Below are 27,751 nucleotides of genomic sequence, written 5' to 3'. Positions count from 1 at the left end.
ATCCACCAGGAAAAATAATCTTCCGTATCGTATCTTCTTACAAAAGAAAAAAAAAACGCCTTTAATTCAAAAAGTACCACTATTGGGATTAATAAATATTTGCTGATAATTTAAAAAATACATAATTTAAAATACAATCTACATAAAATCTAAAAAAACAGTCACAACCTACGCAAGGTTAGTTTTGCTAAGACCTTAATCTGTAAGCCTAATTGTAAGCCTGAATTTTAAATATCTCATATCGCAAACTAAATATATATGTCACGAGAATTGTGATAAATTCATGAATTATGCATATTAACCGGTTATTATGCATATTAACACCGGTTATTGTGCATATTAACACCGGTTATTTTGCATATTGACACCGGTTATTTTGCATATTAACCAGTTATTATGCATATTAACCTGTTATTATGCATATTAACTGGTTATTTTGCATATTGACCGGTCATTATGCATAATAACCGGTTATTATGCATATTAACATCGGTTATTTTGCATATTAACACCGGTTATTATGCATATTAACACCGGTTATTTTGCATATTGACCGGTCATTATGCATATTAACCGGTTATTATGCATATTAACACCGGTTATTTTGCATATTGACCGGTCATTATGCAAAAAAACAATAACCCTAACCCTAACTCTTATACATAAAACCTGGAGGGATATGAATAATTTCCAATTTATCATATTACCCGTAACTTATATAGAATAACATCCTGTCAATAAAAAAATAATATGTTGCTTGCTACGCCAAAAAAAAAATGGTTTTTACTGAATAAGACTGCAATTAAAATTTACAGAAAAGTAGAAATTATACATTGCTTTGTACTTTAAAAATATTTAAAAAAATCTTCGATTAGCACATTGGTAGGTCTTGAAACTTTAATCAAATTACGTCATATAGTAAGAAAGAAAAAAGAAAAAAATCCACCAGCACCACAACCAAAACATCTAACAACAAAGGGTAAACTGATTCCACTGCAATTTTTTTTTCGATCTCTAGTTAGTATTTGTGAATTAGATCTCTACGTACTTCTGAATAATGACACCCCCCAAAAAATCTTAAAATTTATGTATTTTTTCCTTATCCGTTAATATAACGTTGCACAACATGACCAAATTTGAAGCAATTCACGCTGGGTGTAACATTTTTAACCATACTTTAACCATAAAAAAGTCTGCAAAAGGAACGGTTGGTAAAAATTTTTAGACGGTGAGAATATTAGCCATTTGCACAAAATTTAGTCACTTTTTATCGACTAAATTTCACAAGCATTTTTTACCGAATCAATTCTTGGAAATATTGAGTTGAGTTTAGAAAATATAAAAATATATTCAAAATAATTTAACAAATTCTTCCTTTTATATATTATATTTAACTAAAAATATAAACTGAAATATTTAACGGTTGTACCTTTTTTTTGTTGAGGCATTTTGGTCCTTAATGCATCTCGGCATCATCTAAGTCGATCGGAAGATAATTAGGTCGGTAAAAATAGTTGGGAGGTAAATAAAAAAAAATTTGCTAAAAATTTCATCTGTCGTACAAAATATTAGCCACTAAGCCTAAAATTTGGTCCCTTCTTACCAACTTCTTTTGCTTTAAGGTATAGTTTGGATTAAATTAGATGAAAAAAGGATTGGTAATGCCAACCACAAACACAAACACAAATCAATCTAGGTAGATATTGAAATTTCGAGACAAACAAAACAATTGTCTTTTGTAGATTATCTTTTTGTGTCATGTTATTTATGAGTTAGAAATTGTGTTGCAGCGACATCAACTAAAAAAGAAAAAAAAAGAAAATAAATAAATAAATAAATAAATAAATAAATAAATAAATAAATAAATAAATAAATAAATAAATAAATAAATAAATAAATAAATAAGAATAAATAAAGAAATAAAGAAATAAGAATAAATAGTAAACAAGTAATAACAACAGGAAATATGCTGGTTAGCTGTTTTTAAGATTCTATCCTACAAACCTTGCCATATTCTAAGGTTCACGAAAAAATCGCAACAATGAATGAGAAGGCAAAAAAAAACCGCAAAAGGCATTGAAAGTAATAGGATGTACAACATTCAAAAGTTTGCAGACACACAAGAAGTTACAAAAAAAATTATAACAACTAAACAAATATGTTTTTGATAATATTCATTTGTTTAATAGATGGATATTCAAGGCTTTAAGGTCAACTTGTCTGATTATAAAAATTTCGAGGTCTTTTAGGTCCGGTACCCTAGAATGAATTACTGCAGTTATCCCCTCCCTTTTAAAGCCATCACAAGATTTGGGTCTTAGCACAAAGCAACTTCCTTCTTCCCTAAATCAAAATATAAATTTCCACAAATGTCACTGTCAAGTCTATTGAACTTTCAGTTAAACTGTCACACACAATCAAAACTCAACATTTCTGTTGTTGAAAACAAAAGCTTCTCTAGTGAACTTGAATTTAAAAGCCAAAATTAGGCTACACAATAAGTGATGCTCAATGGTAGCCAGTCCCCGTGTTCATTCTTTTTTTTTTACTTTTTAACTAACGAGTTATTCTATTCTACTTAATATAGCGCATGTATGCCACCACATTTGCCATTTAATATTTTAAATTCCAAATATTTCAAATTTTCTTGTTATCACAAAAAAGTGTCTATGATTTTAATCTGAAGAAAATAATTCACATAAAGGAAGAATTTACTTTTGCGATTGACACGCTTGAAATTTGTTTGTTTGTTTCTAATTTAATTTTGTGATTGAAAGTTTTCCCGCGAAAAAATTCGAAATTAATATCTACGTTTGAAAAAAAAAGTATATATGTATCACTACATATATATCAAATAATAATTCTATAAACATTATTGTCTGTTGCAATTCAACCGTTCTTTTTAACTTCATTTTGTGATTGATCAACTTTGTCTAATTTTGTGAAACTTATTTTTGCGATTTTCCCTAAAAGCGCAATTTTGCGGAATTTAATTATGAAACTAAATCGCAAAAATTAACACCGAAAGAATAAGTTTCGCAAACATTGATTCCCTTGCAGTTGTATTCTGTTCCAAACATCAGAATTCGACTACGCTATTTTACCTTTCGCTTCAAAGAATCACTAAGTACAATGGCATGTCTTCTTCCAGCATTTCTATTGTAATCAGTTCCAAAGGGAACTTCCAGACGAGGTTTTTTGCTTTCAAACGCATACGCGTCATCGTGCAACGTTGGTATTATATCAACGGGGTCCTCGTGACTTGTTAATATCGAATTTATGTAAGGTTGCTGTCGTGTTGTCGGTTCCTCTTTTTTTTTCTCAGTAAACGTGTTCGAATTTTCGTTTGTATTTTTGTCAATCATCCGTCCAACTGTCGGACCATCCATTAGCAAGGAATCGACACGAGGTCGCTGTCGTGTTGTCTGATCCAAACCATCATTTAGAGCGAATGTGTTGGAATTTTCGTTTATATTTCGGTCAATCATTTTCCCAACTGTCAGGCCATCCATTAACAACGAATCGATACGAGGTCGCTGTCGTGTTGTCTGGCCCAAACTATCATTTGTAACAAACGTATTCGAATTTTCGTTTATGTTTCGGTCAATCATTTTCCCAACTGTCGGACCATCCATTAACAACGAATCGATACGAGGTCGCTGTCTTGTTGTCTGGCCAAAACCATCATTTACAGCGAATGTGTTCAAATTTTTGCTTGTGTCTGGGTTGATCACTCGCAATGCAGTCGGACCATCCATTAACAACGAATCGATACGAGGGCGCTCTTGTATTGTTTGACCCAAACCATCATTTTTAGCGAACGTGTTCAAACCTTCGCTTGCATTTTGTTTAAACGTTCGCCCTATTGTCGGATCATCTATAAACGAGTCCTTACGAGGCTGTTGTCGTGTTGTGTGGCCCAACCCATCATTTACAGCAAATGTGTTTAAATTTTCGTTTGTATTTCGGGTCTTCGCTTGTGCAACTGTAGGGCCACTTTTAAACGATGACTCAGTCGGCGAAGTGATGTTGTTGCTGATAATATCATCTTTCGCTTCACTACTTATAAACTCAGCTAATAATGCAAAATATATAAACTGTAATGACTGAATACTAGCAAATCTAATTTTATCCTGAATTACGAACCTGCTTTTTTTCCACGAGCGAAATCTGGGTGACTACTTTTTATATATAGTAGTAAGTAAGAACTTTTAAAAGAATTAGGGTGAAATACCGTTATTTGCAAGGGAGATTTTGCAGTGACCAAAAAAATTATGGCAAAAGTCAAGAATTTAAGAGACAGAATCGATTTTTATTGCAAAGGATAGCCATTAAAACGGTTTCTATGACTATGAGGGAATCTTACTAATTTTATGACTAAAAGAAAAAAAGAAAGAAATAGAAATAAAGATTTAAAGTCAACGAGGGAGATCATAGCGATATGTAAATCTATTAACTCTTTTATGCAAATTTAAATAAATATATAGTGAAGTAAAAATCGAGAATTTGAAAAAAATAGCTCAATTTCCATATTTTTATAGATTTTTTCATCATTTTCAAGATATACATTTGATTGAAGTAACACTTTTACCTATTTTATAACCAATTAAATTTCCTAAAAAATTTTTTGTTAAAACTGGTATTGTTATTTCTTATTTTACTGAAGGCTCTGAAAATCCTTTTTCAGAGCTTTCAACAAAATTCATCAAAAATCAACAAAAATCCTTTATCCTTGTTGATCATTTATTAAACGATGACCTGTCTTTTTTTTCAGTCACTTCGGTCAAAATAATTAACTTTCCAGGTTTTCCACGCAACAAACAAAAAGCTACACCAAAAATTTGCTTTTGCAATCACATGGTTTTTAACAAAAAGTAAATATACCTTTTTGGCGTCTTGGATTTCCTTTTGGCGCATCAGTGCCGAAATTTCCCCATATTCCGTCAGTAGGTTGTTCATGCTGAAACACGTAAGTCGTTTTTTAAGATTTCGAATACATTTGGGATATTATTCACCCCGTCTGTCATTTCCTTTTTCGACCATTTTTTAAAGGTGATTGCCGTAACGTCGTAAATTTATCAGACGGACCTAGCCACGCGTTTTTGGCCCTACGTATAACAGGTATGCGTGAGATAACATCGCGGTAATTTTGTCACGAGCCATACTAACTGAATATTTGATTCGATAAATTTAATATTTCATGAAAGAGTAATAGGCATTTTGGTTAAGACAGAATTATCCCAGTTAACTGAATCAATAAAGCGCAAAATTATTAATCCCAGGTCTCAAAATTTGGGGACGGATTTTTGTCGAACTGGCTCTAATTTGGCACGCCATATTGAAGATACGATGGTAAGCTAATAAGCTGTGTTATTTGTGTGTCTGCGGTTAAGTGAAATTTACAGCTAGCTAGCTCTCGTTTCTTTAATGACTTTTGCTTAGCGTCGCTGACTTTGCTAGTTACATGATAATAGTGTCACCTGTGACATCAACATAGAAAAGGGATAAACAGAAAGGATTTTAGCTAGCAAGCTAGCTAGCTGCTTAACGTTAGTCAGTATATTTCACAGCAGCTCAACGTAAACGTACATGCTGTCAAATTGTCACATAAAACATTAGCATTCAAATTTTTACGGCTTTAGCTAGGTAGCTAAATGTCAAATAAGCCCAGCAAGACTGCAAGAAGTTTTTTTGCTAAAACTGCCCCCCTCACACTAGTTAATCATTTAGCAGGACAAACCAGTATATAGGTAGGTAAGCTATATAAAGGGGAAAAATTTAATTGGACAAAATTGTACAGAAGACTACTTTGTATATGAACAGAAAAAACCTGAAATCACAAACGAAACGACCAAATGGATAAGTTCAGATGTTAAAACTAACTAAAGTATCTTCTGTCTGTTTAATAGCAACCATGATGACATGGTGCTCGCCCCAAGAACAGGGTGTCAATATTCTTGAAACATACACCAGATCCATACGTCCCCTTCGTGTCCTACATTTTTTAAATCTAATTTGGAGCTTTGCGAAATGACTTAATTGGGAAGTAAACTGATAAAAATTGTTTAGCCAGATATTTACTTAATACATAGTGCTTAACAGTACAAAGGTGGGTGTGTTAATTTGTTTTTATATTTTGTCTTTTTGGCGGCTCAATCAGTTAGTGGATAATATATGCACTATTTCTTGAACGTCGTGAGAAAAAAACATATTTTACAGAAAACAGAACAAACAAAAAATGATTTGGAAAGATTTGCAACTTTAATTCTTGAAGATATTCAAAAGATAAGGGTGATGGGAATATCTCATACTCAAATGTTTGTTTTTTTTGTTTTTTTAAGGAAGATGATAAAACATGTTATTGGATTCAGTGAGATCGGACATCGAAAAATAATTAGTCTCACTTTGATAATATTCGGCTCAGCTGCGCTTCGTCGAATATCACAAGCTCGACTAAATTATTTTTCAATACTCAATTCCACCTCATCGAATATCTACCTAATACAATAAAATAGCTACCTGCGCAGATAATTCATCGTTCCAATCGCCTCCACTAACACCGCCCCGTTCCTTACGCTGCACTTGTTTCTCTAGTCGCTAAACACAAAGACAGGGCAGCGATCAAGTAACAAAGTGAAAGAAGTTCAACATTGGATGATCATAAAGTACATACTTCGCTAATATATAAACACATTTTTGGTAAGCATTAAAAAACAGGAGAGCTGGTTAGTCAAATTATTGCAAAATGGTAATTTAATAATTATAACTTATCGTTATCAATTACAGTCGACTCTCTAATTAGCGTACAACTTTGTTCGAACCCTTTTTTGTCTGCCAATTAGAGGTGTACGCTATTCTCCCGTTTCAATTCCACGAAAAAAGCCTTAACCCGCTAACTAGGTTACCCATAGTCAAGTCAGCTTAGGTTAGGGTAAGAGGGAGAAAACTAAAAAATCTTTAACAGAACTTTTTTCTTTCATTTTGAATAACAAGATTTTTAAACTTTTCACGAAGAAAATATGAACAGTTGATATCAACAAAGGTATTCCTATTCCTTTCTGCTAATTAGAGAAATGTCTAGTATGAAAGTTCATTTCGCGTAACGAAAACTGTCAGTTATTCGAGTGTCCTCGAATTGGTATCAGCTACTATTTACAGAGTCTTCTGCAAGGATTTGACTGTGGTTTTGTTGATGCAATCATTTTTTGTCCGTTAACTAGATGTGTTCTCTTTCTAGAGTGTATCCGTTAATTAGAAGGTGAACTGTATTTGTATGTGCTCACAGAGTGATCTCACATCATAGGTCTAGTTCTAATTAGAGAGAGAACATACGGTATATATACGACGGAAGTAAATATCATATCGGAATAAGCTTACTTGTTTGACAATGTCGGAGGTTACCCGGTGTGCTCCAACAATTTCACGGGTGTTTTCATCATAAGGTGGCTTGCCTACAACGCCCCGTTTTAGCCAGGATGTAGTGTCATTGGACTGACAAAAAATGAATAAAAAACTTTATGTACACCAGCACGGGTGGTAGAAAATGTTTGTAAATATAACAATGTGTATATAACTAACCGGCTGTTTTAACGAATCCCTTTCTATTTGCTTCCATTCTTCATGTTCTCTTGCTTGACTTCCTTAAAAAAAAGAAGCTTTTCTTAAACAGGAAGCAACTTCTAGTGTTTTTTAGATGCTTTTATTTTTCTTTCTCATAAAGTTGGTGTAGTACTTTGAAAGCATAGTAACAAAACAATGATCAATATCAACGTCCTTGGCGATTAACAAAGGTTTGTCTTTCTCCTTTAAATTCGTTTACCTACATTACCAGTCAAAAATATGCATAACATTTCTCTAACTTGGTTGTTTGCCACAAAACTCAGTTTGTGGTAAGTAGAACGGGCTAGCAACGGTATATTTAAACCCGTAGCCACGAAATAATGAATCAAGCGCGCTAAACACTTCGCCATCACCATATAATCCAATAAGTCTACAACAAGATTACTTTATTAAAAATTTTAAAAACAAAAACATACTTAGTGACTCGAGATACAACTTCTTTGCTTCTACTTGTTGTCTTTGTTTTGGCGAGGCTGCCTACAAAGGGAGAAAGTCAAAACGAACTTTTTAAAAAAATTTTTTTAGAAAAAGTAATTTTATAGACACTCACATGTTCCCGCATGGAGGTTGTTCTAAGAATTTAAAATCTCAACACGATAGCTCTGACAGCGAAAAACGTAACAGACGCAAAATGCTTCATGACTAATTCCCAAGAAAAGGTATGCATTCATCTTGCCTTATCATTTGCGGAATCACGTGATCCAGTTATATAGATACCCTAGCAGCACAAAGACCCAATATGTAGCTTTCAAAGGCATAAATACGACTTCGGGATAGACTGGCTTATTTATTCTGAACAATAAAAAGGTGACTTACTATTTGATCACTTTTCCACCTCCCACCAACTTGTGTCACCAAATTTCCTTGTTGATCGCGTATAGGTGCGCCAGCACCGTGTCTTCCCCACGGGCTGTAACTGGCGTTGTCAATCGGCTCTTCATCACATTTTATAATTGCTAAATTCAGATTAGACGTAACTGCAAATCTGGAATAACGGTTAAAGTTATAGCAAACCCAAATTTTAACGTAACTGTATTTTTTTAAAAATAATTTTGAACATGGTCAAAAATAGTGTGACATTTCAAAAAAACATGTTTTGGATTTTTTTTCAAAAGTGACATAACAAAATTTTAGGGCTGTGCACAAAATAACAAGGAAACTGCGAGCTTTCAAAGTTTTATAGTGTGGTGAACCAGTAAAATGTTAAATATTAAATCAATCTAGAATAACAAAGCATTTTTTACTTCTTCAAAAAGGTTGATCTTCACTTGATATGCTCATATAACATAAATTTAAGTTGAACACCTATTATCATCACAGATTAACCACTGAAATAACACAATGTCACAAAAGGGGTCTATTTTGACCATCTTCTTTTACCAATTAATAAATGGTTGGAATTCTCTTTTCTTTTTTAGGAAAATAGAAAAGTAATGGTGGAGCTACCCGTGTTTTAACATGAAGAGAAAAATCAAACAGTTTAAAACATATACATAAAAAAGGGAACAGCTCACCAGAATCATCTGACCTCACCAGCGTTTGTCTCTTCGTAGTAATAACGTTGCCATCTTTATCCACAATAGGTGCGCCAGCCCCGCCCTTTCCAAAACCAGCTGCAAATCCCTGCAACATAGAATCATTGTTGTGCGAAACATTTTCACAACATATATACCAAATCAAAGCCTGCTTCCAGTTGTAAATTATTACATTAAAAAATTCCATACACACACTTTTTATGAATCTAAACATATCTGTATTTATGCAAATAAGTTTTTATTGCCTTTTGTCAGCCAACGTTGATTAACAATGAGTATACCTGAAATTCATTCGTATCTTCAATTGGTCTTTTAAATCTAGGTGTTCCGTATGGTAAGGAGGTATCCTAAAAAAATTTTCACAAAATGCTTTTATGCTGCATTGATTTTATGTTACCAGTCTGTTAAAAGTTTCATTAAATTCATGGGAGTTCCAGCAGAAGCATGATTTCGTTCGATGCATAAAAAGCATTGTAATTTTCGTTAGTAATGAGACGAATTCGGCAGGGAATTCATGTATCTGAGCATGAGCAGTTAGCTTTGTTTGCTTTAATCACTTTAAAACATTTTCTCCGTACAAAAAGTAGCTAAAAGCAGTTCCTATTTTTTAGCGGTGAAATTTTTTTTGTAAACTTTTTGACCAATCAGAAGGCAATCATTTGGTATTATCTTTTGAATACCTCTTTATTTTATTTAAAAAAAACGTTTAGCTTTTTAAATTCAGCGCTTATTTTTTGCCTCTCGTTGAAATTAAAAACTTTTTCGCAGCGCGTTCGACTTCGAATTCGCTATTTACTATCCCTCTCGTAGAAATACGCTTTTCTCCCTCAACACACCGCGATTTACACAAACACTTTTACGATGAGAATATCAAGTGTCATAATTTCTGTCCTTCAAAGCTTCATATTTTCATAAAACAAAAAAGTAAAAACTGTAAAAATCACCTTTAGCTGATGTTTCGACGTATCTGAAATTGAAAAGTCGTAAATAATCATACAGTACACATAATCAAATAACAGATCATTTTATGCAGGCCTGACTCACATCAACCAAATCCTTAGATGGACAATCCCAATATTTTTTGTACCCTCTCTTTAGTAATTAGAGGCCTTTTAGTGCAGCTTTTGTCATAGTTGTGCCAGAATATTACATTACGTAGCATACGAAACAAGTTTAACAACTTTAACTGGTATTGTTAGATGTCAAATCTTACACTAAACACTTTTTTTAAAAACAAACTTTATAAAAAATTATCAGGCTTAAAATCTCCAAATTAGGAGAAAATTATAGCAACTTTACTAAGCTTACAATCATATTTTTCGTGTTTTGTTTACTATTTTATACTTTTTCCTAAATCGTTGCCGTCAGTTATTTAATAGTCTTACAAAGTCGTATAGGGTTAAATATGTTTTGTCATATAGTTTGGCGTTTTAAAAACTTCATTTGAATTTCAATCTTTAGTTACCATAATTTTTAGTCACTTGTCTTAGTGCTGGTTGATGATGTCATAATTATGCATCATTAGCTACACTTTTAAACCCTATATCTTGAAAACCATTTTTAGTAAATAAAAACATCCATAGATAATATTTTAGGAGTCATGGTGCACATGTGAGATATATCAGTATAACTTGAACATCAGCGAGAAAAACGAGGGATCGTGGGTTCAAGTCTTACTCAATCCATCATTTTTTCAGTAGTTAAGAAGCTACTATGCAGGTTTACTTATGATAATATTCCTACAACGTTTAAAGGTCTTTTATATGAAATCAACTTGTTTTGGAAGGCAAGTTTTGAGACAACGAAAAACCGTGAAAACATGTTTTAGATGACAGAACTGGAGACATTTTGTAAGCGTTTCTTTTGTAAGCATTTTGTAAGAAAAATATATTCAACTTTGTCCGTTACAGACAAATAGATTAGTGTAAGCGCAGTTAGTAAGAGATATATTCCATATTTGGAAACGAAAATCTTAATGGTTATTGATGTTGACCAAAAATTATAATATTTTTGTAAAAAAATGTATAGAACTTTTTTAAAAAATACAGTTAATTTTTTTTCTTTTTGTGGTAATTAATGAGCTGCACAATTGAGATGAAATGGTTACTATTTCAAATTTACGCTCTAAAGATTGAGTTACACCCTTATGATAAAATTACGCCCTAATATGCAATAGACAATCTACTATCTATCTGGTAATTAGTCATATCTCAGCACTGCATAATATCATCCTTGTATCAGCCATTTTTTGTCACAATGAATATTTTACATACCTCCCTGGACGTCTTTAAGTAATTTTTTTGAACGGGCTGCTTTTGTTTTTCCTAAATGGAAATTCCCCTTTTGACATTTTGAATATCTGCCAGAAAAAAAGGTGAATGTGAAAACATCCAATCTATACATACCGTTGTTATCATATAGCGGGGCGCCAGCGCCTGGTCTGCCGAATGGATCATATATTGTCTAAAGAGCCAAAATGTTAACAAAACTATGTAGTTTGTTTTTTGCTTCAAAAAATATACCTGGCGTAACAGGGCAACAGACTTTCTTTATTTAAAAACATGAGTGGTAAAATTAATATTTTTAGCAGCAGTGTTTTATATACAGATATTTGTTGCAATAAAGATTCTATGGTGTGGAAACCAGCTCCATGAGTTGATTGAAATCCAACGACATTCCTAGGTCATTACTAATTCGCACGTGCAGTGCTTAGTGAAAGAGATACTAATTGGAGGCCAACGTGGATTCGATTTTTATTTAAGTACAGGTTCTTAAAGGCAATGAAGTAAAGGAAACAACACTAATCAGAAAACACAATGATTTAGAACAAATTTGTAAATAAACCAACAGGCATTTCTTCACAAAGCCATACCGATGACAAATCCTTGTCTCTCACAATGACATTTCGTTGCTCCCTTGTCTTTTGCGCCAATATATCTTAAGAGAAATACAACCACAAAAAAATGAGGTACACAGTATTGATAGGAATCTGTGGTTAGCATTTACAGCTTTCACATGAGTAGGCATAAATGTATAAAGACTTTTTACCTAACTCAGTAAGATATTCATCGTTTCTTTTAGTCTTGTTGCTCTATGAAAAATACAAGTTAGAAAAAAGGTTTTAGTTTAAATCCCATTTTCAATCCTGCAAGACTATACATGCGGATAAAGAATCAATTACAAGAAAAACACGCATTTCAGATTTATAACGGGAAATAGAACAATATAATTAAACAATATTTTAAAGAGCTGTATTAAAAGCTTGTCATAAAATGGAATTTCGGATTAGAAATATGTAACCTCATATGACCTATAGTATGTATGCATCTCTGTATTTTCAGGTACTTAGTATACAGTACTTCTTGATAAAAGGGAAGAGGCAGAATTCTGAAGCTTAAAATAGTTAGGGGGGATATTGATAAGGGGGTCGAAATAACATTACAACATAGGTTAAAGGCTTCAAATCTATGTTGTATAATGTAATTTCGACCCACGTTAATAATATCCCCTTCGCTCATAACAACAATAAGAATAGGTTTAATAAAAGTGAAATTTAGCTGTCCTTTTGCTGTAAAACTTTTGGTTATATTTTGAAAAATATACGCACACGTTAAGAAAAATTGGTGTGGGGTTCGTATAAATTTAGAATAAGCACGGAACACCTATCAACACCCTAGTGGACACTGTAAAAAAAGTCTTTTTATGATCAATTTTACGCAAGGAAATAAAATAGCCAAAAAAACAGAAACTACCTATACATAACAAATATAGAAAAATAAAAATCATTGTGGTGGCACTTACAGGCATGATGACGTTATGAACTTGATCCCTGTGTCGTTTTTGAAATTGAATTTCAGGATCCAAGCCTATAGCAGCTTTTAAAGATCCTGAATCAGATCTCAATGGAGCTCCACCTCCAGGCTTTCCCAGGGGAAGCACTTGCTAAAATAAAGACATATTGTATCAACGTTTCGCAATGTCAATTTCTCTTTTTTTTGACATCCAATGCTGGATTTTATAAATTACAGTGTCAAAGCAGTTTATAAACTATAACAAAAACATTTGAAAAAGTGGTGAAAAAAAGTATTAAAAGACTACAAAAAAAAGGTTTTTATGCTTGAAAATTGTTGCTATATTTAGAACCAATGCCCAGAGTTTTTTCTCAACTCCAGTCTGTGTGGAAACCTACACTTATAATGGCAGTATGACAGCACTAGCAAAACAATTATTTAAGGAAACAAACAACTTTGTGGATAAACGAGTTGCAAGTTTTGTAAAACTTACACAGCAAGGATATTACTAAAATGATATTATTCCGTGTTTAAATTAATAGCCATATTCGTTGTTATAACGTAAACATTATATGAACAATGTTTTAACCAGATAATAGCTAGTGACAATTTAGAAATCAATATTAACTGAAACACATACATATACTCAGGGAAACAAAGTGTTTCATTAATTGTATAAGTTTTAATTGCACAAGACTTTTAGACCACAATTTTTTATATCAGACTGTACTACTACTGAGAGTTGGAGCAACAAAACATGACCACTTCTTATAGAAACTATCTAGGAAAAAAATAACAGTAGTATATATCAGCCTAAATGATTAGTGTGGAACTGGCAGGGATGCATTTACAGTTATGTAGCCTGATAAACTTTATCCAATTTAAGTTTAAAGTAAGCTTAGTGTTGAAAAAATACTGGTGGAAATTTACCTACTAGTTACAAAAAAGACACACATTCTCTCGTTTCTGAGTGCAACAAGTGACAAAAAATATAAGTCCATTCCCTGAAGATATTTCTAAATCAATTTTACAGAATTTAAACTTGTCAAAATTTAAATTGGCAATGTTTGCGGCAGTAAGACTTCTTGTGACCTGATGTGGATTATTTCGTAACTTGGGCACATTAGTATGTGCAACTAGCTCTTCTTAACACTGCTTAGTATACCAATACGTATATCCAGAAGTTGCATTTTGGCATACTCCTGACTGCTAAGTTGATGGTTTTTGCTAACTCTGAAAAATGTCCAAAAATGGTGCCAAAATTTTTTATCATCGATTGTTGCTATAGCTTTAAGTGAGGAAATAATGCCAGTGCTTAAACAAATCCAGTATACCTCTTTGTGATCAATCAAATGATGAATTTCCTTTGAACGGTGAGTATCAGACTAAATTGAAAATAAAACAAAAAGAATTGAAAAATTGGCTTAGAAATTGACTCCGCAAACTTTAAGAGCAACAATAAATCTGCTGCAATTAAGCGCACATAAAAGGTTGGTTTGATTATACATAAACACGCACAAATGTGTTCAACATGGAAAGAATTGTAAACAGGTGACAAAGTTTAACTAAAAATTTTTTATTCTTCTTACTGTTGGTGCACCACCACCTGGTTTACCCCAGGGCTGCTTGTACGTTCTCAACATGTCCAGATCCTAAACAATATATGTAAATGTTTTATTTAAACAAAAAGGCCCTAATTAATGTATTAATTTAGCACCCCAATCACCTCACTTTCTTTAAGTCAACATGTTCCATGTTTTACCTGTTTTATTACGATAATGCTAATTGTCATGACAATAAGACAATAAGGCGTTTTTGGTGGCCTACACAAAAATACATATTTAGGTAAATTTAGGTAGAATATAAATATTCACTTGTTATATGACACTCAGGTCAATTGAATAAGATCTAATTTCAAAATGTAAAAATCCAGAATGTGTTTAATGCAACAAATCAATGCAATTTTAATAGTGTACTTCCAGTTTTTCTATACCTTTCTTTTTTCTTCGTCTCTTATTCTTGCTTGTAATTCTTTCTGTTGTAAATATTCATTGTAATCATTCTCTACAAACAACAACAGTTTAATACTAAGCAAAAATGTGAGGGTATTGCCATAAATCTAATCACTTTGTTTTAACATCTAGCTTCGAATACTCCTGACTGTTTCTATATACATCAATCTTAATAGTGACTATATCGAAAGTATGATATCACGTGTGATGCCGAAAGCCTGATGTTGAAAAGGCATAGTGTAAAGGGCATTAATGAGTGTATTTTCAAAAATTTATTGTCGACAATGTACTGTCATAAGTGAAGTGGTACGAGTATAGCAAAAAAAGTGAACATTTTTAACTACTAACGCTGCTAATAAGTTTATAGTTGCAAACTAACTGAAATATCTAAACTAAAATAAACCTGTCTACTCACGTTTAGAGACTTGTTGCAAACAAAATTTTTGATTTTCTAAAAAGCATATGAAAAGCAAAAAAATGTGGAAATTTAAAATCAATAAACACTAAGAGAATGCCATCAAAACTATAAAGTGCTGATCAGTAACAGTGAGTTTAAAGTATTATTGTTTTATTCTTCTTCTAACTCTAAGGAGATATATTTGTTAATAGACATTCTATCCATAGGGAAGTGAAGAATGAAGCTGCTTTGATAAATGTTAATAGATTCTTGAAAAAGAGATATATGGGAAAGCTACAATAACTATGAGATATGCTCCTGTTCTCATCTTGTATCAACTTGTTATCTGTGTCTTTTCATGTTTGAATTATATGCTAATAAGTAAATTATATAACCAATAGCTTTTATAATCGAGTTCAAATACATTAACTCACATATAGATTTTTTGAGCAATATGTAAACTGTGGGAATGAATCAAAAGAAATTTATAATTATAGTTTCATTAAGCATCAACCCAAGCTAAAAGAATGGGAGTTCAATTTCAAAAGCAGTCACAATGCTGGACATTTTATATGTTACAAATCGTTTTTGGTCTTTGGAACTCAACTTAGGGTAAAAACATCTAATTTTCCTTTGGCCTGTCACAATTTTCATCCATTATATCAACACCAAGTAATGCAACACGTGGGAATTAGCTACCTTCCTAGGTATACAGTGCAATTATGCAAAACTGTATAGAGATATACATAAACTACCCGAAACAGTTGCACTGGTGCCTATTGATAAGTTATTTGAACTTTATTAATAAATCCAAGCAAAAATATTTTGCTAAGTGAGATCCTGGATAAGTGGAACTTTCATTAAAGGGGGACCCTTTTTAGCAGTACCTTGAGCAAAAAAACATTGGTTAAGTAGAACAACAATGCAAAAAAAATGAATGAAACTAAATGAATGAATATTGCGTGATAAAAATCAAATGAAGAAAAATAAAAAAACTCTGCCAACTGAGTTAAAAATAAACTTTTGCTGCTGTCTAAAAGTCATGAAATGTGAAGGGGTGTAAGAAATTGGGAAAAAAGGTAAAATAATATCAAAATCAGTTACCAAAAGATACAAGGTATTGAATGCCTTTATTGGAAAAGTTCTACTTAGAGGGAGATTCAGCTAAATCAGACATTCGCCCAGTGAAAAATTTTTTAAGGCCACTTGAGTCTCCTACTTTAGGCAAGTGTACTGTATTAAATTTTAAATACATGGCAAAATCCTCTTTTTTCATTTTTTTTTTCCTTTAACTTATTTTCACTAAATTTCAAAAATTTTAATTCACAGAATGCACACGCAAGAAGGAATAGAAAATTTGTAAGCATATATTGTGTAGAAATAGACATTTTTATTATATGATGAGCTGAAGTTTTTTTAAAAAACAATTTAAACAAAAAATGGATAAAGATTTTAAATTCTCACCAAAAATTTTATAAAGCTGGAAATTTTTAAAATAACTCAAAAAGAAATAACCTTGTGTACGATGATATAATCAATTACGTTATGTTTAAATTTTGTTTTAAACCAAGATTTAAGAGAAATAAAAAATTAAGAAGCATTTAACCATGACAATGCACATAAACAGGACTTTCTGTACTAAAATGGCTTTAAATATCTATACGCATGCTGAGTTAGCTACACTATATCCAAAAAAAAAATATACATCCAAATTTTTGTTAAAAGAAAATTAATTTTGAAAAAGTCTTTTACAAATAGCTTACCTCTTTCTTTAACTTCTCTAATCTTTTTTCGCAGCTCTGCTGATGTCTTTTCTCCATGAGAAAAAATGTTAGAGTTCCTTCGTCTTGGTTGTGCATTTGTGTGGTCATTCTTTCCATATATAAACATATTTATATTTGTGTTTTCAATTTTTTCAGGTTTTTTGTTTGCTTGTACTTTTGATTTGATACCACTGACATCTAACTCGCCTAGTGGGTGTCCGCTACCATAGATCAACGCATTAGTTGCAGATCCACAAGCAGTCTACAAAAAAGAAAAAGAAATGAAATTTGGAAAAAAGGATGATGCAACCCAATGTAATACTATTAATATTATACATCAATATTATATACTAGTCGATAAGGCCCGTGGAGAAATCCACTTAAGCAGAAAGGCAATGGAAAAATAGATTGTTTTAGATTTTTTGCTGATGTCAGCAGTGCAATTACAAAAATTTTTGACAAAATTTAGTTTATTTGTTGCCTGTACTGTGCAGAAGTTAAAACGCTGATGAAGAAAATGTATATAATCATGTCCTTTTGATGAACCGTTAAGGAGATATAATGGTTTTAAATTTTAGCTGACGTCAGCAAAGAGCAGTCAAAGAACAAAAAAAATTATTTTAGTAATTTGTATACCTGTTGCCTTTTTTTATATAGATCTTAAAACGCTGATCAAAAAAATGTATAGGAACATGTACTTTTGACAAACGGTTGCAGAGATATTAGGGTTTGAAGGTTTATTGATGACGTCATCAATCCGTCCATTCCGAAACGGATTTGAGAAAATTGCCCAAATTGGTCCTAGCTGGTCCCTAGTTACCCACGCGGTGAAAAATCATTGACTTTGTCTGCAAGAGAAATTGGAAATCCTTAGTTACGAAAATAAAGACGAACTTTTAAACAAAAGGTCGGAGATCGTTTCAAAATGCCGCCATATGAACAAATACCTATTGGCCAATTATAAGTCAAAAGACTGATAATGACATTTTGACACTTTTTTTATTGTAAATTACTGATTTTATTGCACGTTTTACAGCCTCAATTAATTTTGTTATACTTATAGGAATTTAGATCAGTTGAATTTATTTTACAGCTGAGGATTGTATAGTGAATACATGAAACTCTGAGTACTGTAAAAGCTCAGTTTACTTTATTACCCTTGTTATATGGCTCCTGTGATTTAATGTTATAGTCGAGCACTGTTTTGAGGATAGCATTACGCATCTGTATTGAATATAAACAGCTCCTGGATTTATCTTGTCGAGCACTTTGTTTTGCTTTCATCAATGGAGAAAATAAACTTTGCTTACTCCTTGAAGAACATACCGATTCCTGATAAAAATTCTTACAAGACTAAATTAATCGATAAAATCGAAGCAGTTATAAAACGTATGCGCTGGAAAATGTACTGGATTAACAACAGGGACGGAAATACAATTCCACAAGCAGAAACCTTCGGATTTAAAAGTAAGAACACTCCTCCACCTTGCACCGAACTGGAAAACTTCGAATCGGATTTACTGGAGCTATTTGAAAACATCGAATTTCGTAACACACATGACACCTTCCAACGAAAACTGAAAAAGGACATTTCAAGCATTCGCAAATCAAACAAGGTTTACGTTTTTGCCGATAAGACTTCAAACATTTACACGATGGCACCAGACCTCCACGAAAAGCTATTGAAAGAAAACGTCACTAAAACGTACAAAAAAGCACCGCCCCTTCTCGAAAAAGCGATCAACTCCGAAGCAAAAGAAATTGCATCTTCTTACAAAATAGACAATCGCGCTGAAAAACTCGCAAAATCTCCTGCATTCATATCCTTGAAAGATCACAAAGAAAACTTTCATCAAAAACATCCTTGTCGTCTTATAAACCCATGTAAAAGTGAACTTGGTGCCATTAGCAAATCGATTTTGGACCGAATTAATTCAGACCTACGAAACTTACTTCATGTTAACCAGTGGAAAAACACCGACCAGGTATTGAATTGGTTTTCTTCATTGCACAAAAAACAAACCTGTACTTTCATCCAGCTTGATATCAAAGAATTTTACCCATCAATTACAAACAACATTCTAGACGAGGCATTACGCTTTGCAAAGGAACACACTACGATATCAGACAAAGAAATAAGAACTATCTTACACTGCCGAAAGTCACTTTTGTTTTTCAATGAAGAGCCATGGAAGAAAAAAGATATATATGGATGTTTTGACGTTACGATGGGAAGCTTTGATGGAGCCGAAATTTGTGAGTTAGTTGGCATTCTTATTCTGCAAAAGCTCTCTTCAATCGTGAGAAAAGACGACATCGGCTTATACCGTGATGACGGATTATTAGTATTAAGAAACTCAAGAGGTAGATCAACAGACACCAAACGTAAAAAAATAATCGAAACCTTCAAAACGATCGGATTCGACATCGAGATTCAAACTAACCTAAAAAGAGTAGACTTCCTCGACGTTACACTTGATTTGGATTCAGAAACTTTCAAACCCTACAAAAAGCCAAACGATCAGCTCCAATACGTCCACATTTTATCTAACCATCCAAAAAATATTTTGAAACAACTACCAATATCAATCAACGATAGGCTTGTCAAAAATTCGTCAAACGAACAAGTTTTTGACCAAGCCAAACCGGAATACGAAGAAGCCCTCCGAAAAAGCGGATACAAAAACCTGAACTTGTCCTTCAATAAAAAGGAACCCAATCGGATTGGCAGAAATAGGAAACGAAACGTGATATGGTTTAACCCACCCTTCAACAAAAATGTTGTTAACGACGTCGGGAGATCCTTTCTGAAACTAATTAAGAAGCACTTTACAAAAGAAAACAACCTTCAAAAAGTTTTCAATAAGAATAACGTTAAAGTCAGCTACAGTTGTACAGAAAATGTGAAGTCCATCATTAATTCACATAATAAAAAAGTTTCTTCAAAACAAATAATCGATACACCAACATGCAATTGCAGAGTTAAAAGAACGTGCCCCCTACAAGGAAATTGCAGAGTTCAGTCTGTCATCTACAAATGCGAAGTCACCGCTCAAAACCAACCAAAAAAGGTCTACATCGGGTTAACTGAGAAAGAGTTCAAAGAACGCTACGGTGGGCACAAATTATCTTTCAACAACAAAAAGTACATGAACAGTACCACGCTGTCCACTTACATCTGGCAGTTAAAGGACCAAAATATCACGCCGGAGTTAAACTGGTCGATCGTAAAACGTGTGAGAAGTTACTCGAACAAAAGCAAATCGTGTCCACTTTGTCTGCAAGAGAAATTGGAAATCCTTAGTTACGAAAATAAAGACGAACTTTTAAACAAAAGGTCGGAGATCGTTTCAAAATGCCACCATATGAACAAATACCTATTGGCCAATTATAAGTCAAAAGACTGATAATGACATTTTGACACTTTTTTTATTGTAAATTACTGATTTTATTGCACGTTTTACAGCCTCAATTAATTTTGTTATACTTATAGGAATTTAGATCAGTTGAATTTATTTTACAGCTGAGGATTGTATAGTGAATACATGAAACTCTGAGTACTGTAAAAGCTCAGTTTACTTTATTACCCTTGTTATAGATTAATATTATATATAATATAATTATTTTATAATATTAATATACTGTAAATATAAAGCTATTTTAGAAAAAAAAAATATATTACATTTGGAATTTGAGCATTAGCATCAGTTTCCTCTAATTCCTTAAAGGCAAATTTATAACATTGTGACTTTATAATTCCCCAAATTATGTTTCTGTAAGGATTACTTTTCTTTAAGGTCAGAATTGTTCAAAAGTAGTACATATAACACACTTTTTTTTGAATGTCTAAATTTTATCACTTTTAACAATTTTAGTTTGGGTGTTTTAACAAAATTATTTGTTGGTGTCTGTCTAAGTGAAGTCAAATTAACCCTTTGGTTTTAAATATATAAAGTCTTTTGTACAAAATTAAATATCAGGAGGTGTGGCTTAGTGGTGGAGCATTGAGTTGATGGCCTCTTATCTAGATAACATCCTTAATGCTATGAATACCTTGCTTTGTAGCTGATCAAAAGACTTTTTACTTTTCAGGCTGGGGTTAGACATTTAGTTAACCAATCGGTTAAGATCATCCAACTCACTTTTATACAACATAGATTATACTTGACTACCGTGATTTTTGAGGTCAAATTTTTCTCATAAAATAGGCTTTGAGCAACATTTTAATAAATTTGTGTAAACTGAATATCAAAACATTTCAACCAATTTAATTTTCATTATCCCTACACTTTACACTGGGCTTATTTACTGCAACTTTATAAAAGCTGTTTTTTAGATAATCACATACTTCAAGCACTATATGCAAGCTCCTTACCTTTCCAAATTGAAAGTGTTGTCTTCGTCCATAATGGCCATTAGATTTTGATGTATATAAGGATAAACTTGACTGAGATACTGGTTCATACCCTTTGTTATGAAGGTTGGAAAGACGAAAGTTTTTTTGCAAATTCTGAGGTTTTTCAAACATAGTTCTTGTTTCAACTAAGAAAAAAATGTAAATAAATAAATAAGTTTTTTCAAGCTCGAACTTGCTACTATTTACGAGTATTGGGTTTACACTTTAATGTGATGGCCTCTAAGGTTCACTTCCCTTCTTGTTAAAGATGCTTAGAGTAGGCACTGGTATTTTGCATAAACCCTGTGAAAAGTGATAAAATTATATAATCTTTTTCTACAATCACAAATACTAATTTATCTTTACAATATATATTAGTAACTCAGTTGGTAGAGCATTTGCTATACGTCTGAAAGGTTGTTGGTTTAAAACCCATATAACGCTGTTGTTTAGAAATTTCTGAATTTCTGTGGCTCAATTAGGAGTTTTAAACACCCTAGAACCAGGTCTGTGGTCGCTTCTGGAAAGGGTATATGGGTATATATATCCCTCAACATTAGTGAGGTCAACCATATGAAATTTTTTCATATAAAAACTAAATTATATAAACACTAAATTCTGAATTGGCGAAAATTTAAACAAATCAGCCTGAAAAATTGTTATGAAATAAAACAGCAAGAATGTACTGGCTCTTATAAAAAAGAGTGTACAGCGTTTGCTTTCAGTGTGAAAAGTTGTGAAATAACACTCTGACCAGTTTACGTATTCCCTCCTTATCAGCGTTCAATGCAAGAGTAGGGTTGATATCTGGGGCAGATGTCTAAATAAATAATTGTTGTGTTTGCAAGGATTCTATAGCTCAAATGGTAGGACTTCTTTCACAGGACCCTCAATAATAACAGAACAAATAGCTATCCTTAAGAAAAATAAATTGATATAGAAATGAAAAAAAATTTACAGAAATTTAATTTTGCCATAACGTAATGGTAAATCACAGCACATTTTTCCTTGTTTCATTCGAAATTTTTGAAATGAATGGAAAGAAGAAAACAAATATTCAGCTTTGGGAATATTCAAAAGCTGGTCAGTCAGGGACAACTGCAAATTATAGACTATCACACCAAATTAGGATAGTAGCTTAGTAAATTTTTCATGACCTGGTTAGAGTAGATCATCTCCTATTCAGGAGATTCATTTTCTTCTTTTACGATTATCTTAACAACCAGTGTTTGATTGTTTCTTAGGTAATTTTTGTTTGGCAAATTTTGTATAGTTTGCTTTGCGTATTTAAAAATTATACGTTAAAGTTTTTTAATCAAGTTATTAGGCCAGAAATAGACTATTCAGGCTATGTGTACAGCCATGTTAAAAATATGTCACAGGAATTTAGCCCTTTTCTAGAAGCAACCATGATCATAAAACATATATTATATATTTATAAACATATTTATATTTAGGCCATCAAAAAGAGGCTTTATAGAATGTTTTTAGCTAATAAAATTGTTAAGACTTTGCAACAGAACAGCAATAAGCAGAAAAAACCATGTTAAAAGCCTAATTAGGGGAAATAAATCGTCTGAGAATAGCATATCGTAGACTAATTAGACTAACATAGCCTAATTTGCGGTTATCCCTGCTAAGTGTTTGCGCTCTCCTGCACAAAGTTCCAAGTTCATTCATTGTCTGCTAACTCAATTAGGGTCAGCGCTTTGCCAGACAACTCCCTGCAACATCCAACAGCCCACACAGTGTGCCATCTCCCCAATTCCTCTCACATGACGTGGGCCTAACTGGGGGCTATGGTAATATTCAATTGCCCATATTGAGTCGCCGCCAAGGGGAATCAGACCTTGGTCTCCTGCATAAAGTATGAGAGTGATAACCACTAAACTACAGCGCCACAATTGAAAGATCAGTATTCACTGAAGATAAGGGTGGAAATTTAAGTAACCGTCCAGTTACAGGGCTATGCCTCAGTGCGAAATAGCTGGCTATCAGCGTGGTTTTAACTATATAACTAAAACGCACAAAGTACAGTTAAACTAGTTGGTACTTCGAACATTTAAAATTGTGAAAAGGTAAAATATTTGATATCTGGTTACCACAACAACAGCTGAATGATTACAACAAACGCGCACGGCGCAGTAGAAAGAGCTGAGTGCTTCTGGGAATAAAAAAGCATGTGAGCAATCTGTGCCGTGTTTACATTATTCTCGATATGCCAGTAATGAATAAGGTTTTTGTGTTATACATTTTATACAAAATAGAGGTAACGATAACGGCGATCATTTCTCTACGGCCCTGATCTAATCGCAGCGCTTGAACCCCGAAATAATTTTTTCTTTTGTCAGTTGCGACCTTTTCTATGTGACTGCCGTCTTTGTAATTACAAAATATAACCAAATTCCGTCCATAATGAATCTAGAGTAAACTAGAAAGAATTAATCGTCTACAGAAATCTTTTTAAAACAAATAAACCAGCCGTTTCGGCAGGATGTTCTACGGCGTATTACTGATTTATTACAGTCCTATACGAGACGGGAAAAGAAAAATATGAATGTAAAAATGAGTTCAAGTTTGTAAACACTGATCTTATGAAACCTAAATGAAACGTAAAAATCATTAAAAACAATTTTGTTTTTTAAAACGAATTTTAGCCTGGTGAAACTCCTTGCAAGCAAATACAAATCTAGCTTCATAAAGTTTCAGATCACAAAAAAAAAATAACAAACGACCGTTGTTGCTTGGTGAAGCTGGCGAAACCAACTGAATATAATTTAATAATTCAAAATGGTTTATTTGTATAAATAAAAGGTTTTTGTACCTTTTGTACCGTTTAACAGTTCTGTTATTAACACTCAAAAACTAGTAATTTACCCTGGTACCCTTCCGTGCTTCACTAGTTTCGATAGTAAAAACGGTGACAAAAAAGAAGCCCATTTTAAAGTTCTACCGGCTAAAGCCATAGAACAAAAATCCTTTCCCAGGGTATCTTTTCTCCTGGACCGCGACAACGGCGATTTCTCTCGGTCAAAGGTGAAAATTCCTTACAGCGATGTGCATATTTCACATGGCTAGCCTCACAAATATCGAGGGATATACCCTGTCGATTATTTCTTGGAGGGACCATGGTTTAGATGGGGAGGTCTAGAGTATTTAATGCTCATTTTGAGCTACGCAGACCCAATTAGGGTCCACACTCCACACAGTGTGCCATCTCCCCATTTTCCCTCATATGATATGCTATGGTAACATTTACTCGTCCATATCGAATCGCAGCAAAGGCAAAACGAACCCTGGTCTCCCGCACAAAGTGCAAGAGTTATAACCACTAAACTACGGCGCCATGAAATGAGAGTGACGGAGCAGTCATTTTATCATTGATGAGAAAAATTCCTTCAAGTTAAACTGCATTCTTATGAATCAAAACTCGCTTCTGTTTAAGGCGGGGATGAATAGGGTTTACCGTAGGGAAATTGGGCTTGATGCAATTTTGTCTCATTTTTGGTTGTTGTAACTAAAAAAGAAGGAATGTGTTTTTTATTTATTTTTCAAAATTTTAAGGAAGCGAAAAGGGGTAATAATGCCTGAAATTTTTTATTGTTTGCAGCATAAGATCTCGTAAATTGCATTCCCGTAAATTGCATCTACACAGTTGGCCATGTAGAATAAAGGCAGATTTTTACGAGGAGTATCGTATAATGGCCATTTGGCCAGCGAAATGTATCTGAGCATGCACAGTCCCGTTTCTTTTGAATTTATTTCAAAATGTTCACCAAAAAAAAGGTCCTACTTTTCTGGAGAGATATTCCTTTATAAACTTTAACCCAATCCGAACGAAATCATCAGTGTTTATGTTTAATAAAAGATCTCAAAATAACTTTTTTCTTAACCTCCGATAAGCTTACTCCGAAATGGAATCACCTTTGATACAGTCGTAGTATGTATGCTTAAAACGAACATCAGAAGCTTAAAAATATCCATTTCCATAATTCTAGAACATATTTTAATTTTCTGCTCTTTAAAGTTTCTTAGTAGGTAAATAAAAAACTATTTAACATAAAAAACAGCCACAAATCCGATTTGTCTTGTTTTTTAGTAAGATTTGTAAAAACAGGATCTCAAAATGAGCACGAGTGAGAACAGTGCAGAATGGTTCACCTGGATGAAATAAATCAAGCATAATCCGAACATAAGTTATTATATGTTACTGCTTGTAAGGATTTTATAGAGATTTGAGGGAGGTTTCGAGTAATAGGCAATATATAAGCCCCGGGAGGTATGGGATTAAATATTTGACGAGTATGTGTGTAATATGCGAGTGCCAAAAAAGTCAGTGAGTATCATGCCATATAGCGCAGCAAAACATAAAAAAACATTTAAAAACTGTCAGGGAGAATCGATTTACAGTCAAACTTTTTTTAAAAAAAAGGCATTCAATTCTGTCCCTATTTCGTTTTTTGTCCTAGACGGCAAAATGATACTCTTTGTCATTGCTGTGCAATAATACTTTTAGTAATAAAACACTTTACTACTAACCTTGAGTAGCAAAGGGTGGAATAATTTGAAAAACAGAATCTCTCGTATCTCGGACGCCTTCCTTACTCGTCATTTCAGTGTTCTTCGTTCAAACTTGATCTATACGAAAGATAAATATTTTTAATACTTACTATATATACACGTTATACAAAGCTAAGTTAAAAGTTATAGTAGCATAGGTGACCCGCTAATTATACCCCCTCCTTTTAAAGACTTAAAAAAATGTTATTTACTCCCTTCCTTTATTTAGCTCCCCATCTGCATCCCACAAAAAAAAATAAAAAATTAAAAGAATCAAAGAAGCTCGGTATTACTTGTTGATTTAAGTCACATTCAACGATGTGCTACGTCAGCGTTTTGTTCCAATTTTCTGTGACGAGTTGGAGAAAATATGATTGTCAGTTTTTCGTGTGATAATAGCGTCCAACTTACGAAAGTTCAATTGCTTTATGCCCAACTAAGAACGAATTATCTTGATATATTGGTATATTGTTATGCCTCCACGATATATTTAAACCGCATAATAATCGTGAAGGAGAGCTTCTTCGTGCATTTTGAACTACCCTGGCGGATCGGATGACATTAAACTCACGTGGATCAAGTATAGTGCTTGCACTGGTTTACTGAATCGGTTGCAGAGTACATCTAGCGATGTAGATGTTAGCGCGGATCCGTTTGACGTTACAGAAAAGGAGCGGTGCATAAAATTCTTCTGTTAGATAAGGATGATGATGCCATATATTGATTTAACAAATTGATATTTTGTTTAATCTATTATTAGCCTTCTATTTAAAAGCAATATAATTTAATGTGCCTCTAGCCCATCCCACCCCTAAAAAGAGTAACTGTCTTATGATTTTAGTATAAAATTTGCCCTAAGGACGCAAGGGTAATTTATCAAGTATTGAACATTTTGCATGTGTCAATTCCCTTTTTTTAAAATAGCTTCAAAAGCACTTTCTTTATTCTAAAACAGTAAAACTATAGAATATGAGCCATAACTCAATAAGTAAAGTATAAAACAGTGTTAGTCTTTTGTGTATTGTTGTTTAACTTTTTTAATTCCATAAAAAAGGTAAACAATTCCCAAATCTTCACATATTTTAGTTTTACTGAAAGAAAAAATTTATCAACGTACGGTTGTTACATTTCCCCCTGACCATTTTTTTCCAATGGGTCTATACACGGGGGAGCTTATACATGGGAAATGTTAGCAATGAAATAAACAACGGAGTTATACAAGTGGAGCTCGATTGTGGTTGTATTTGGGCGAAAGGCGTTTGATATAATAAATACGTACACGTTTTTTTATAGGCAGCCAAAAACCGGGTTGAGGAACAATGTTGCTTAAATTTCTATACTACACCAGCCCAGCCGTTTTTTAGGTGTTTCTTGCTGAGTCCCTACTTAGAAATACCAAAATCAATCTTTTTCTCACTTAGGCAGGGTTGTTGCTTACCAAGTGCTAATTTTTTGAAGGACTTGAATTTCATGTTGTTGTTTGGATAAACAGTATATTGACTGTGTAATCTTCACGAGAATACAAAATGTCAAAAGTCAACAGTAGATATTAGAAATTTAAATCAAAATTCTAACTTTACCTTTTTCAGTCAGAAGAGTGAGGATTGCATTTGATGTTACATGCATGCATCCGCTATGACGGTGTTCACTTGATGTAGTAGTGGTGTCGTGATAAAT

The 27,751-nt window shown here is 33.0% G+C and overlaps 1 protein-coding gene across 2 annotated transcripts; it reads right to left on the bottom strand.

Annotated features, from left to right (window-relative positions):
- Positions 1 to 82: 82 nt before the first annotated feature.
- On the bottom strand, positions 83 to 27,751 carry LOC130621919 (uncharacterized). Of its 2 annotated transcripts, XM_057437288.1 has the most exons (23): positions 26,368 to 26,710; positions 26,054 to 26,152; positions 21,494 to 21,660; positions 17,119 to 17,380; positions 15,374 to 15,409; positions 14,940 to 15,010; positions 14,536 to 14,598; positions 14,281 to 14,331; positions 12,957 to 13,097; positions 12,204 to 12,246; positions 12,028 to 12,092; positions 11,561 to 11,618; positions 11,429 to 11,479; positions 10,100 to 10,122; positions 9,437 to 9,502; positions 9,135 to 9,243; positions 8,437 to 8,576; positions 8,037 to 8,097; positions 7,579 to 7,640; positions 7,378 to 7,491; positions 6,520 to 6,597; positions 4,885 to 4,960; positions 83 to 1,799 (listed from the first exon to the last, which is right to left on the bottom strand). In XM_057437288.1, exons 2-23 carry the CDS (start codon positions 26,124 to 26,126, stop codon positions 1,762 to 1,764), a joined length of 1,848 nt encoding a protein of 615 aa, XP_057293271.1. In that variant the 5' UTR covers positions 26,127 to 26,152; positions 26,368 to 26,710; the 3' UTR covers positions 83 to 1,761. The 2 variants fall into 2 exon arrangements, with proteins under 2 accessions (XP_057293271.1, XP_057293272.1); XM_057437289.1 differs by lacking the exons at positions 15,374 to 15,409; positions 26,368 to 26,710 and adding an exon at positions 27,655 to 27,751.

This window comes from Hydractinia symbiolongicarpus, chromosome 12 (assembly GCF_029227915.1).
Source record: "Hydractinia symbiolongicarpus strain clone_291-10 chromosome 12, HSymV2.1, whole genome shotgun sequence".
Taxonomy (NCBI): domain Eukaryota; kingdom Metazoa; phylum Cnidaria; class Hydrozoa; order Anthoathecata; family Hydractiniidae; genus Hydractinia; species Hydractinia symbiolongicarpus.
Note: the sequence above shows the minus strand (reverse complement) of the source record. Positions and strands in the feature narration are given on the sequence as shown.

Coding starts and splice junctions, on each gene's coding strand:
- LOC130621919 (XM_057437288.1), bottom strand. CDS start 26,126: ATGACGAGTAAGGAAGGCGTCCGAGATACGAGAGATTCTGTTTTTCAA. Junction 9,503..10,099: donor CGTCGAAACATCAGCTAAAG/GTGATTTTTACA, acceptor AAATTTTTTTAG/GATACCTCCTTACCATACGG. Junction 6,598..7,377: donor CCTCCGACATTGTCAAACAA/GTAAGCTTATTC, acceptor CTTTGTGTTTAG/CGACTAGAGAAACAAGTGCA.